We start from the raw sequence: 15,111 nt of genomic DNA on the forward strand, positions 1-15,111 counted from the left end.
AATATTAAACTGAGTATGATAAACAAAACTTCAGGTAAATTATATTCTCTCCATTTTCTCTACCTTATTAAAGGGCTGTTTCAATGACATTCTGAGATTACCTAAGCATCTTCATTGTCATTTGGGTTCAAATTCTTAGTCCAGTGTCCCATCTCATTAAAATATATTCCTTTCTGTGGTTATTAGTGATTGCGAAATAGTCATAGGTAAATTTGAACAACATGGGCAGTTAAAACTTCATGTGTGAACTGGGCAGTGGTGGCGCACACCTTTAATCCCAGCACTCGGGAGGCAGAGGCAGGCGAACCTCTGTGAGTTGGAGGCCAGCCTGTCTATAGAGTGAGTTTTAGCACAGCCAGGCCTGTTTCACAGAGAAATCCTGTATTCAAAAACAAAAACAAAAACAAACAAGCAAAAAAAAATTCACGTATGGAATTATGGACTTGATACATGATATCTAGCAAGCATTTTCTTCAGTGTCTGCTGTCGTCATTCACATTGCCTGTCTTGTCCATAAATGAAATGAATACTATGAAAATATTATTGATTATAATGACAAATCACATAGAAACAGCAAAAGACAGAAAAGACTTCAATGTCTTTGTTTATGGCACATCTGATCAAGCCGTAGAAGTCATCAGTTGTATAGTCCTTGAGTTTATTAGCAATTAGTTGAAATATGAATTAGTAAACGGGTGAAAATAATTTCCTTTAAATTAAGTCTCTGGGTAAAATAATATCCCTCAGTATATCCCATCCTAAATTAGCAAACTTTGAACATGAATATAGCTTATTTTGTCACTTTTGATACTTTAAACTACTTTAAAGTGTCATCCTCATTCTTTGTGTCTATGTACTTTGTAGTTTCTATCTTGTTCACAGAATGCAATTTTGTACATAGACCATGTTAGCCCATCCTTTTGCTAAAATATGTCTTCATCTCCTTGTCCCTATAGATAACATTTTAATAAACATTGTTATTCATGCCCTGAATTAAACTATGTGTGTTAGTTGATGGGCAGGATATTTATGCCCATAAGCACAACAGCTAGGATTAGAGCAGAGGTGCTCATCTTCCAGGACTGACGAACCATTAAGCACTCCCAAAAGGGATTCGTTTATGTCTCCTTCAAACTCATAAAACTTGCTTAAGTTTTTAATAAGTGCCTCATTCTGCTACACTTAACTACTGAATATAAAGTTGGTCTGTCCGAAGGAGATAAGCGGATTAAAGGTAAAGATTTAATTATTGCAATCAAGCATACAGATTCTGTATGTAAAAAGACCAAACTAATCTATTGCTGAGGAAGTGAGGTTTCAGACTCTTCAGAGAACCATGAAAGGAGAAACAGTAATGATCCCTTTATTCTAGAATTATGGCTACCACATTCCTCCAGAATGGAAATTCTCTAGTATGCTGTCTCTCTAAAACTGATGAGTACCATAAATTTCACTGTCTGTTGGCTCTGAAATTCCTCTGTGAATAGCTCTAGCCATGAATTGTTTGCCATTATTTTTGACCTTTCTCAGAGACCTATCTAAAATGCAAGGATGTCTCATTTCTATATTTATCCGACAAAGAAGCCCATATATCATCCATACCTTTATTCACAGTCATTTTATGAGGGTGTGAAGAAAGCCTAGAAAGGAAGGAAACATTAGGTTAACTGTCCTCATATAGTCAATCAAAATCAAGCATTTGACTCAATTATTTAGATTAAACTTATGACCTTATAGCTTGACATTAGAAGCACTTTCTACCTGAGTCCAATAACTGATCCTATTGGGAAGAGGGATATGATTAGTGATACTGCTTTCTGTTAGGTTCATATTCCCAGAGCTGTATATCTTGTGTTAAAGCTAACCATAAATGGACTTGTTTTCTGCAAACTCAGTGATATTTTTTTTTTGCCTCTGGAGTATGCATACGTAGTTTGAAAATGGCTTATGCAACCTCTTATTTGATTATGTAGTTTGTGTAAAATGAGAAATTTGGTTTTATGTTCATGCACCCAGCAAATTTCCTAGTAATAGTAGCTTCCATTAAGAAAGTTCGTACCTAATTTGCCCCTAATTTTAGTTGAAGTCATCAATGCCAGGTGAGTCAGAACATGAAAATGGGTCAGTTTCAACTCCCTAGATAGAGTTAACTACACATTGCACTGCTTCTCCAGCCTTCTTTGTGAATTGAAATGAAGCATGGGCAGTGACTAATACATCCGGTTATATCTGGATCAGTGCCTTGAGTCAGGTGGGAAGGTCAAAAAATGCTTTTAAAAGATATTTATGTGTTTATTAAGTTGACTTTATTAACTTGTAGGATTTGTTCAGCAAATTGAGGTTGGGACTCTGAAAGTTGGTCTGGATAAATAATGCAGATTAACAATCAGCTGAGATAGCCTCACCTTTTGGTGGTAGCTCAAGCGTGTGCAATATGGAACAAGTTGAATGGATATGGTGCCACCCTTAACAGTCAGATGGATGAATAAGTCACATGGGAAACTTTTATGAAAGGCTAAGACCAAGAAATGGAAACCGTATATTGCTGAGACACATGCCTGTAAAGACTGGTCACAGTTCTATGTGGATTATATATAGACACTGACAGATTTGGTTCAACTCCTTTTTTACCTATGATCTATACTATACTGCCTTGAAAGACAGATTATGATGGTTTATGGCTAATTTTATGTGTCAACTTGACTGGGTCAAGAGATACCCTGGTAGCTGGTGAGACATTCGGGGGCAGGTGGTTATTGTTCTGGATCATTTGCAGGGTTATTGAAAATGCCACTAGTTTTATGTGGAACCCAGAACAAGAGAAGGCACTACCAAGTATGCATGGCTGTTCTCCATACAGTTAAGCACAAATGATCCAGGACACGTCATATGATCTGGCATATATAATCAAGCACATAGAATGTAGTGCCTCTGATAGCAGCAGACTGGACTGTTGCTTGGAGTCGTTGAAAAAGCCCTTAGAAGTACATTTAAGTTTAGTCCTTCAGGATTTTGGGAGATAATTCTTGGCCTTCTACTGAGTCATAGTAGAAACTGAAGGTTTGACAATAGGCACCCCTATTACCTAAGTACCTGATCTTCACCTCATGAGTGGAGTGTTAGCTGACCCACTGCATCACACCGTTGTGTATCCCAAACAATATTCTACTACCTCCATACAGAGGCTGTGCCTCAGTGTACTGTTCTTTCAGTCAGAAATTGTGTTTCTGTAGTTACTGCTTCTCTGGCAGGGCCCTGGCTCTTCAGGCCATAGCCTGGTAGGAATTCTGTTCCCACAGTCTCTAGCCCTGTTGCTGTCACTAAAGGTTGTTTTAACTAAATCTCTATTGTTATGTTTACAAATAAGACTCAGGATTCTATGGCTGGGGCAAAAACCTGACAGGTCACAGAGGCTGAGTTGCAATCAGCTTGCCCTCTCTCCTTGCCAGAGTCTCCAAAAGAGCATGTCCTTCTGCTCCACCAAAGCATAAAAGCAACACCACTTCCAATCATTCCTGGCTACTTCCTGTAATTTTTCTGTGTGCTCTGTGATACTCTGTGGTTATATTCTGTCAACTACTTGCTAAATCAGTCTCCTGACCCAAGACTCATTATGTTTAATTAATGCAAATACAAACTCAGGGTTCACAGTGTAATCAAATGTCCCCCAACACCAGAGTCTTTTCATACCATTCTTTGCTCATTTTTAAAAAAACTATAGAAAGTATTGTAAATCTCATAAACAAGCATACTACCTGATATATCATATAGTGCCTCACATTAGCTAATCTGTTGCCAAAGGATTCAACTATAACTACCAATACTGTTCTACCCTATAGTTAAGATCAATTCATGTGTCATACTAAAATTTTTTTAATTAAATAATAAAATATACTATGAAATTCATTTAACAAGAAGAATGTTATTGCATTGATGCTTAATCTCATGCTCTATAAATTTGACTTTGTGAAATATAAAACCCTTTCTATTTCCCATGGAAAATTATACAATATATTGATATGGTATTCACCTCAGTATGCTGTGAATATGTTTTATTGCCATTGGTTTATAAATAAGCTGCTTTCAGCCAATGGCTTAACAAACTAAAGTCAGACAGAAAATCCAAACAGAGATCTAGAGAAATAGTAGATGCAGTCAAAGAGATGCCATGTGATTGCTCATGGAGATGGAGGCTGCCAGAACCTTACTGGTAAACCACAAGCCTTGTGGTAAAATAAAAAATAATAGAAATGGCTTAATTTAAGATGTAAGAGCTAACTAAAAGTACACTTAAGCTATTAGCCAAACAATTTTGCAATTAATATAGTTTCTTTGTGATTATTTCAGGTCTGGGCATCTGTGAATAAACAATTAGTCTCTGCAATTACTTGCTTCAATATTTGAAATATTAATCCACTGTTTCCTGAGTTAACCATTCTGCTGTTTAAGCAGGACATGCAGCAACTACACCTTAGATCAAGCATTCTATAGGCAGTCACTCCCTGGGCCAAACCCCCTGCTGTATCCTTGAAGGAGCAGGGATAGACTTTAATTCTCTCACCTTCAGTCAGGGTGGTATGGATCCACCTCTGTGGGCCATCTCAATACCCCAAACACCAAGTAACTACACACTAGGTCACACCTTAAGTCAGACCCCCAATTAAAAACTGTGAAAGATCAAGAGTAAGCTTAATCCCTTTGACCTTCAGTTAATGTGGAGAGGACCCACTTCAATGGGCCCTCACAATGAATATGATAAAGTACATTAAAAGGGATATAAATAAATCCATTAATGAAAATACAAACACCAGTGGAATGAAATTTATAAAACTGTTCAAGACATGAAAGTAGAAATGCATCAACAAAGAAAACCCAACCCTGTGGAAAACTACAGATCCCAGATCATAACTATATCCAGGAGAATTTTCAATGACAAAAGATGATTAATAAAAAACATTCCATGATAAAACCAAATTGAAGCAGTATCTATCTACAAATCCAGAAGGTGCAAGAAAAAAATTCCAGCAAGTATAGATGAGCTACACTCAGAAAAGCAGAAAAAATAAGTAATCTCGGACCAGCAAATCAAAAGAGATGAGGAGAACCCACAAATTAACAATAAAATAACAGGAACCAGAAACACTGCTCATTGATAACTCTCAACATACAGACAAGCATCCTCCTTACAACAAACATCAATGGCCTCAGTTTTCCAATAACAAAATACAACCAACAGAATGAATATGAAAATAGGATTCACCCTTTGTGCACCAAAGAAATATACCTTAACACCAAGGATATACATAATCTCAGGTAAAAGAACAGAAAAAGTTATCCCACATAATTACAATGCTAGTGACTGGTTTTCCATAGATAAAGCATTGTAATGCCTACTAAGGGATGGAGGATAATGGGCTCAGATGTCTCAGGGTATTGGAAAATCCTTTTCCATTTTTATAACTCTGTACTAGGACATCATAGACACTAATTGAATGTTTATAAGATAAATACTAGTCGCCATGTTATGGATACTCACAAGGAATTTGCATAAAATGCACCTTACAGAAGCACAATACTTTGTTAGAATTTTCTCACTTTGTTATCCAATGATGCCAGGGAGGTAGCTTCTGTTATATTCTTTTACTAGATTAAGAATTTTGCACAATCTAATTAATGGAAGAAATGATACATGAACAAATGTGTCTGTGCCATTCTGGTATATAATATTTAGTTGAAAATGTTTTCCATGAAGCTTTAAGGGGATTGCCATAAGAATATTTTATTTCTTCCATTTCTGTTGGGTTGCATTTTAGATCTAATTAGACTGATGTCTGAATGTGCAGGGTTTATCAGTCCTCCATCTAACATGAATTCAAGAAAAACTGATATCATGCTGGGCTATGTCTTTGACTCTCAAGACTGCAGATACTAAATGAATAAAACAGAAAGAAATGGGAAAAGAAAAAAAAATTCTCTCCTGACAATTTTAAAAGCTGTTTTCTCTGTTTTATTTACTCTTGTATTAATTTAGTTACTTGTCTTATAATATTACTCTGGTTTATATTTTCCTTATGTTTATATTTTGAGCATTTAATTAACATTTAATATGAATTTCATACAAAAATGACATTGGAAAAATGGGAAGTTCTTGTGTATTTTGAAAGATAATCTTAAAGAAGACTATAATTTTTTATCCTTATCAATAAATTATACTAAAGGAGGGATTTCTAGAGTGATACAATTCCCCCATCCTGAGAAGCTGATAGCTCAATGAATTGATGGAGGAAGGTCATTGGTTAACTAAATAAAGAAACTGCTTGCCCTGATAGGTTAGAACATAGGTGGGTGGAGTAAACAGAACAGAATGCTGGGAGGAAGAGGAAGTGAGCTCAGAGGCCATGCTCCCCTCTCCTGGGCAGACACACATGATGAAGCTCCGACCCAGGGTGGACATAGGCTAGAATCTTCCCGGTAAGACTGATGCTACACAGATTATTAGAGATGGGTTGATCGGGATATGAGAATTAGCCTGTAAGGGCTAGAGTTAATGGGCCAAGCAGTGTTTAAATGAATACAATTTGTGTGTTGTTATTTCAGGGCATAAGCTAGCCAGGCGGCTGGGGTGCCGGGGATGCAGCCCCGCTGCTCGTATTACTACAATGAATCAACAATAACTTTATAGATCCAGATGAATCTATGAGAGTGGTATAGCTAACAACAATTGCAAATGAATGTCAACCACATTAAAGTAACAATAACTTGTCCTGAAAAGAACTAAAAATGATTTTACTGCAGAGAGATTACCTAACCTGACGCTAAACAGAGATGGTTCTACTTGATTCACCATCACTCAGGAATTTAATATTTAATTCTGAAATTACTTTGTATAATATCTTCTGCCTATCTAAAAGCAAAACTTTTATTCTTTTATTTGGTTTTTATACTTAACAAGTTCACAAATTATGGGATCCAACATATGTATGTATAAGCTGTGTAATGATTCAGTTGGTGATCAGTATATCTACGACTTTGAAATTTTGTCATTGATTCACACTGAAAACATCCCAAGTACTTTCATTCATGTTTTGAAGTGAACGATACATTACTGTTAACCATCCCTACATACTACAGAAAACCAGAAAAAAAGCAATATTACATGATCTCATGCCCATGTAATCTAAATATCTAATTTAAATTCACAGAAGTTAGGAGAATGGTGGTCATCAGAGACTGAGAAAGAACAGGAATAGGACATGGTTATTTAAAGGTATTGTAATTATGGTGAGAAAAAATAGTTTACTCGCCTGTGAACAGTTAGTATGTTCTAATCACAGTATTTGATAACTATTTTACTTTTTTGTGGCATAATGGCTAAGGCAGGGTCAGGTTTTAAACACAGAACGTGGTTTCTACAGATTAATAATTGAAGTAAAATAGATTTCATAATAAGAGATTTGTTGTTACATCTGTAGACCATAGCAAAACTGTGATGCTAAACAATGCAGTTTTTATTGTTTTATGTCATAAACTTTCATTATATCTACCACCGTTCCTCAAGGCTTTCCAGATGTCCTCCTATACTCTTCAGTCTTCATGTGCTTTCTTCAAAACCACCCACTGAGTCTGATTTGAACAATATATTGCTGTCTTATTTGTGTTTTAATAAACAAAGCTTGCCTGAAGATCTGAGTGCACAGCAAATCCACTAGAGGCCATGGAATGAATGACTCCCCCGCCCTAGGAACCATCAAGTACCAGCTGTTTAATCAGCTAGGAGGAGGACCTCATGAGCCTGCCCCCTGCATCCATGCTGGAATGCTGGCTGGGTTGACTCTGTACAGGTCTTGGACATATGGCCCAAGCCATGTCGAGAAGACCTATTTCATAGCCTACACTCCTCCCTGAACTTTGGCACTATCAGGCTCCCTTCCTCTTCTCTGAATAAAATTTTTATAAGAAACATGGTTTTAAATTTTTTCATGAATGTTTTTTTTTCTCAAAGCAATTTATTGAGCCAAAAATATCATTATATTAAAAATAGGTGTGATTGTAAATTGCTTTCCTGGTAAATCAGCTAGGATTAATATTTAGATTCATTATGCGTATTTAGATATTTTAACGGTTTTTCATTTATATTAATTACTCATTAGTCTCTATAGTCAAGTAATGAATAATGTAGGAACTTAACGAGTGTCTGAGGGTCTCACTGAATTTCACTGCTAACAAAGGATTATGAGATTTACTTAAAACCAAAATTTGAGGAGAGAAGATTCACCCCTGTGCACTTTCCTACATTAAATAGGAAATAGAAAACTGTTGAACAATTGGCTATTTTAAAATATACAAGATTATCTTCTGAAGATAATTTGAATTGGATTGTACGTGCTTGGGAGTACATAAAACAAGTAAAATTTTTTTTAAAAAAAGGATACAATGGACCATTTGTCTGTGTATACGTTTGAGGACTATGCCCCAGAGAGTGTGGAAGCATGTTTGATCTGTTGTCTGTACATGATTTAGTAAGTGGGGTGGTTTTAATAGGAATGCCCCCACAGGCTCACAGAATGGAATGCTTAGGCAACAGTGAAAGGCACCATTTGTAAGGGATTAAGAGGTGTGGCTTTGTTGGATGAGATGTGTCACTGGGGGTGGGCCATACCAGGGTCAGGGTCTCTCTTTCTCTATATATACAGATCAAGATATAGCTCTGAGCTATTGCTCCAGTACCTGCCTGCACGTCACAATCCCTGCCACAGTGACGATAATGGACTTATCCTCTGAACCTAAAAATAAGACCTCTTGTTAAAGTACAATCCTAAACCAGACGTACCTTGCCCAAACCCAAGAACCCATGCAAAGGAAATGCTGTCAGTTTATCTATGGGAGGGCAATTATTTACATTCATTTTTCCTGGTAAGATTTTATAAATCACTTATCTTCTTTTCCCTCAGAAACACTTACCGTCTTTCCTTCTAAATGGAAGAGGAATGGATATAAAGATACCTGCCTAATGAGATAATCCATGAAAAGAATTCAACCCAGTGCTCATCGAATTTAAAAACAGAGTTAAAATTGCAACAGTATTGCTGTGATGCAGACTGAAATCCCACCACTTGGGAAGCTGAGGTGTAAGAATTAAAACTACAGGGCTTGTTTAGGTAGGAATTAGTAAGGTGCTACCTCAACATAAAGCCAACAGGTAGCAATCAAAGCAACTGTTATCAACCTTCATATTTTCATTTAAAGTTTACAAATGACCAGCCATAATAGAGGTGAAACCCAGTCATATCTAATGTGGGAAAATAAAAGATTGCTACTCTCATCTTTCAGTCACTTTTGGTTTAATCACTAAACAGAAGATATCTTCTTAAATGAGTGAATTTTTATCACTTACAAAGATTCTTTGAAAGAGAACTACTTAGCAAAACCCAGCCATTTTTGCTTGTAGGAGATCTTAGTTAGGGTTTCCATAGCCACGATAACTCATCATGCCCTATAGCTGTTTAAGGAGGAAAGGGATTATTTGGTTTACATATACTGAGCCACAGTTTGGTGAGGAAAGCCAAAACAGGAAGGCCAACAGGACTGGAACCTGGAGACAGAAGCTGATAAAAGATCATGGCAAATGCCGTTTACCAACTTGCTATCCAAGGCTTGCTCAGACTAATTGTTTATATACCCAGGCCCACCTGTGAAAGGATGGCACTGCCCACAGTGACGTGGATCCTCCCACATCAATGTAATTCATATAGATATAGATACAGGCTTGCCCACAGGCCGAAATAGTGCGACATTTTCTCATTTGAAAGGTCCTTCTTCACAAATAACGTTGGCAAAAATCTAGCCATTACATAGGGACTATATCTAAAACACTACGATTGAGAAGAATTGTCAAGAAAGAGGTTGGAAAGAGTATGACAACTGTACACAAGTGTTAGCCCAATAGAGTGAGCAGCTGAGCAGGCCAGGTACTTTTGCACAGAGCAGCCTCAGTGTGGAGAAGATGACAGAGAGGATTTCTGTTGTTTTGTTTCTTACATAATGTCTCCAAAGACTCACTTTATTCTCAACTTCCTTGTTTGTGAAGCCGCACTAAAGATAAAGCTTTTCTCTGACTGTTCACTAATTACGTGAAAATATTAGCAGCAACATAAAATCAAGCCACAAGTGATAAGCAGCTACCTTAAGTAGCACTGTGATCGCTGCAATGTTAATACAAGCAGCCAGCTGGCAGGGAATGATAAGGATGTAGTGATATTTTAATTGGCACTTGTTCTGCGCACATGCATTAGAGTGGTTACAATACCAATGACATGAGTCACTGACAATTATTCCATGTTAGCAAAAAACAAATTTCCTTTAATTTAGCATTATGAAGATTAAAAAGTAAGGAAATTACAAAACCACAATTAGAGGCATTTTATTTAAAATGTGTTAAAACGAGTATTTATTCTTTGAAAATATTGAAAAGCACCACCTTAATTCTGTAGTGGTTGTACATAACTTGGTGTGGTTTTGAAAAGACAAGAAAAACAAAAAAAACCCTGTGAACTCAATATCCCTTAAAGTCTAATAAAAATAAACTAAATTAGCAAGATAGTGAGCTCTATGAAGTTTTGATTTGGAGTACAACTTTAAACACAATTATAATTTTTGTTTTTAATTTTTTTCATATAATATAATATGATCATGTAGTACCCTCCCCAAGCTTCTCCCAGGTCCTCCCCATCTTCCTATTCAAGCCAACTTTATGTTCTCTCTATCTCTAAAACTAATACAAAATATACAAAAACAAAAATCAAAACATTCAACAAATTAATAAGTCAAAATAAAATAAATAAAAAGTCTTAAAAAAACTGTGGACTTCATTTTGAGTTGGTTAACTACTCCTGGACATGACACCTCCCTGGGTGTGACTGATATATACTCCTCTCAGTGCTGAGACTCCATCTGACTCATAATTGTACAGACCTTGTGCATGCTTGGCTCAGTTTTATTTATTTCCTATGTCTATCAGTCCTTGAGTCTGAGAGACACCAGGTTTCTGTATTATCATCTGCTGCAAAGAGAAACTTCTCTGAGGAGGGTTGAGTAAGATACTGATCTGTGGATTAGCAATATCATTAGGAGTCATTTTCTTGCTAGGCTCTTTTAGCAGAGTAACAGTAGTTGGCTGTCCACCAAATGCTCTTGACCTATCTAACGCCAGGTTTGCGGCCATTTCAGCAGTGTCAGGTATGGGTTCTATCACACAGAGTAGGCCTTCAATCAATAAGAAATTAGCGATTGGATTCCCTTTACCTTTCAGGCTACTATTCCACCAGGATATCTTGTAGACAGGTTGCTGTTGTGGTAGCAACGGTTGTAGCTAATTAATATTTGTGATTATCTTTCCCCTCTGGTGGTGTGCAGAGTGCCTTCCAGCACCATAGGATCTGGACAGCAGGAATGAAGCTTCTAGTTAGACGCCAGATTTATTTCTTCACATTCAGCAACATAAATATCGTCATCAGCAGTAGGGCCTTACAACCAGTTTGTAGAAAGCAACCCATAGCCTTGCCTACAGCCTGTGATACTTGGGCATTTCAGTGGGAGCATTTTGTCCAGCAGCTCCACAAAATGTAATCCGTTCCAGGTGCTGGAAATTTTACTTGTTGACAGAAAATATCTAGCTAGGGTACCGTCTTCCCCATTAACTACTGTAATTCTTAATTTTGAAAGCAATACCCTTTCACTCAGTCTTGGCATCCCTGTCTAATAGTAATTTCTACTCTCGCATTTGGAGGGATGTCACTTTTCAGATTATCACACCCTTAATATTTGAAAATAAAATGTAAGTTATTGATAAGATAGTTACAAATTTAAGGAGGTTTTTAGTACACAGAGTTAACAGCTTTAAATGACCCAGAATGGGCTAATGGGTCAAGGAACCTCCGGAACAAAGTCCTAGTTCTTGACCAATCAAATGACTGCCTAGAAACTACTATGTCCATGCAACTGCTCAAAGACAAGCACCACATTTTAAACGGTTGTGTTCTACCCTGTCCAGTCATGACTGTCTCAGAGGGCTGAGAGCTTTACAAAACTGGGCTGGATGGCTGGGGACAGCAGGAAAGAGGATAAAGTAGAGGGCACAGGAGGATGATAAAGGGGAAGGGAAGAACAGAGGACGGAAAGTGAAACAGGATCATTTGTGGCGCGTGAGCCTGATATGCAAAGTTGGGAGAACTGGGGTGTGGGATGGTACGAAGTTTTACTGCAGAAGATGAACATATAGCCAGGTGGACCTCTGGCTCTAGGTATGCTTGGGAACACTTGTCGTTTTTTTGCTGAAAAAAAAAATTAGCTAGTTCTTGGCTCTGTTTTCTCAGCCTCCTACCCAGCCCAATTTTACATTTTCTGTTTGTTTGGATTATCTAAGGGGTGACGGTTTCCAAGAGAACCAGATTTTCCTTGGAAGTCGTCACAGTCCGGTTCTCTGGGGCCGAATCTCCCAATCTGAGCCACTCGATCTGCTGCGTGGCCGCTACTGTTCTAGGTGGAACGTACGCTCGTGGGGCCGCAGGGGGCTGGCACCGGTCATTCGAAACTGTGGGGCCACGGTGAAGGAAGCCAGGAAGCGTCAAGGGAGGACGGGAGGCTCATGCCGCCATGGAGCTGTACCTCAGCGCCTGCTCCAAGACTGCCAATGTTGCTGCCAACAAAGCAGCCTCCAGCAGCGTGGCTGAGGACAGTCAGCAATGCGGAGAAGTGAGTGGGGTGGCTTCAGGCCAGGGTGGATGTCCTGGGGCTCGGGCTGGGAGCAGCAACCGCCTTACCAGCCCCTGTCTGGCTAGGGCAGGGTGCCTTAGGCTGGCTGAAGAGAGGGACCCTGTAAGGGTGTGCCCTGCAGGCCTTTGCTTCTGATTCTTGGATTTCTATCTCTATTGTGGGAGGAGATGGGCCAAAGCATAAGACTACTACCGAAAGAAACGACAAGTTATCTGATTATGTTTCACAGAGGATACACAAGACGCCCATTCCAGGGGTGGGAGCCGCTCAGCTGCTGGATCTTCCTCTTGGGGTCAAGCTGCCTATGATCCCAGGAACTGACACTGTATATTTTACTACGAATATCAGTGAAAAGGTAAGGCAGCTTTTTCTAATTACATTAGTTATCTTGCGTCCCAATGCTGTAGTCTCCTTGCTGTTAGAGAACACAGCAGAGTCTATTAGGAGACTGTACTAGCGAACACAGCAGAGTCGATTAGGAGACTATATACTAACAGGCAGACATCCTGGCCACAGGTATTGTTTAGGGTGTGCATAAAGCAACTTCATCCAGTATGGCTTTATAGGAATATGATCGAAAGGATTTAATTCCTCAGCCCTACTTTAATTTATATTACATACAACATATTAACGTTTAGTTATAAGCCATTTATATGTCTATGTATTAACTTTTTTCTTAGAATTTTTTGATTAAAAGGCTATTAATAGTTTCTATTAATTAAGACTAGTATTTTAATCAATACCGGGATTAAACTCTCAATGGAAGACATTTTTGTTTTGTGTTTTTCTTTTGAGTCAAATGCTATCCCATGCAGTAAGTTAAAAAAATAGATTTAAAATTATTTTTCTTGTTTAGTATTATAATTCTCATACATGGAGAAAGACTCTGCCTCTGTGAGGATGAAACCCGGTGATCATCTTAGCCCTCTTCCTCCATGCACAGCTTCAGAATGATTTCTTCCAGTTGAGATGGTTTATGCCCATTTAAACAAACAACCACCACTCATTTTTATTGTCCAATTTGTTGCCAAACTTGGTTTACTCCTTTTTTTCTTCTTTCTTCTTTCTAATTTCTTAATCTGAGTCATTCCAGATGGTCACTTGTAAACTACATCACAGTCACTAATTTATTTTTTCCTAGAACCCACATTTCTTTAGGCTGAATAATTGTACTCACCACTTACATCAGATTCTCAGCGGTTAAGAGCACTGCCTGCACTTCCAAAGGTCCTGATTTCCGTTCCCAGTAACCACATGGTGACTCACAACCATCTGCAATGAGATCTGGTGCCCTATTGAGGGAGAGACCTGGTCAGTTGTCCTCATCAACTTAGACTGCCAATATGGACAAGTTCCACAGAACCACCATATACGGGAGCCCATGCATGCTTCAGCATTGTCAGGCCATAAACTTCATTCATATACTGCCTACTTCCCTTACTATTTTTGTCCTCCTCCAGTTCTTGACTAAATAGTTCTGAAGAAGGCTTATAATGTCAAGTGTTACTTTAATTATTATTGAGAAACATGTTTGTCGTTGTTAAAAGTCAATATTTAAAAAGAGTTGACAGCCAAATGTTACCCTCTGAGAGAGACAACAAATTCCTTCCTTGACATAGTATTTCCCTTAAGGAAAGTTAGACTTTAAGTTACTGGAGGACGGAAGCTCTCTGGGACGCTTTCATAGTCCTTCTACCTACTTTACCGATTAGGCCCTTTGAAAGATGTTGAGCTCGTGGAATTACGACCTCCGTGACTTAACAAAGCAGTATAAATGCAAATGAAGAGCTACTATGCAATCTTGCCTTAGACTTTCCTGTTTGCCCAGCACAAAGCATTGCTTCTGCCTTCTAGTTCTTTCTAGAGCCCTACTCTGCCTGATTCTCCAGAATTCAAGAAGTGGACTGAACGCATAGACCTGTGTTTACAGGTCACAAACTGGCACCTTCAGGGCCCTCTGAGTTGGTGCATGATATTATCGGCAGTGTGAACTGAATTAGATGCCCATAAACAGCAATGCTCTTCAGATTCTCCAGCTCCCCCCACATGCTTCAACGTCAACGTCATCACCTGTTGTCTGACTTGGCAATGTATTAGTAAGCATTGGAGCTGACAAAATGCAAAGACAGCATTAGCACATTTTCACACATTCTTCTATCCGGTACCTTTTTGTCTTCAGAAGTGAATGTGCAAGTTCTTACCATCCTTCTCCCCTTGAAAAATTAACTGAGATCTCACACCTGAACCTTACTCTGATAATGGTTTTTTTTTTTTTTTTTTTTTTGGTTTTTCGAGACAGGGTTTCTCTGTGGCTTTGGAGCCTGTCCTGGAACTAGCTCT

General features: G+C 38.3%; 1 protein-coding gene across 1 annotated transcript in view; it reads left to right on the forward strand.

Annotated features, from left to right (window-relative positions):
- The first annotated feature begins 12,573 nt into the window (after positions 1 to 12,573).
- The window catches only part of Fsip2 (fibrous sheath interacting protein 2), a 66,113-nt gene continuing 63,575 nt past the window's right edge, over positions 12,574 to 15,111 (forward strand). Inside the window, exons 1-2 of the mRNA XM_013355642.1 lie at positions 12,574 to 12,750; positions 13,001 to 13,126. Of these exons, the coding sequence (XP_013211096.1) occupies positions 12,652 to 12,750; positions 13,001 to 13,126 (225 nt within the window). The 5' untranslated portion in view covers positions 12,574 to 12,651. The remainder of the gene's footprint in view (positions 12,751 to 13,000; positions 13,127 to 15,111) is intronic.

Source organism: Microtus ochrogaster, chromosome 4 (assembly GCF_000317375.1).
Source record: "Microtus ochrogaster isolate Prairie Vole_2 chromosome 4, MicOch1.0, whole genome shotgun sequence".
NCBI lineage: Eukaryota > Metazoa > Chordata > Mammalia > Rodentia > Cricetidae > Microtus > Microtus ochrogaster.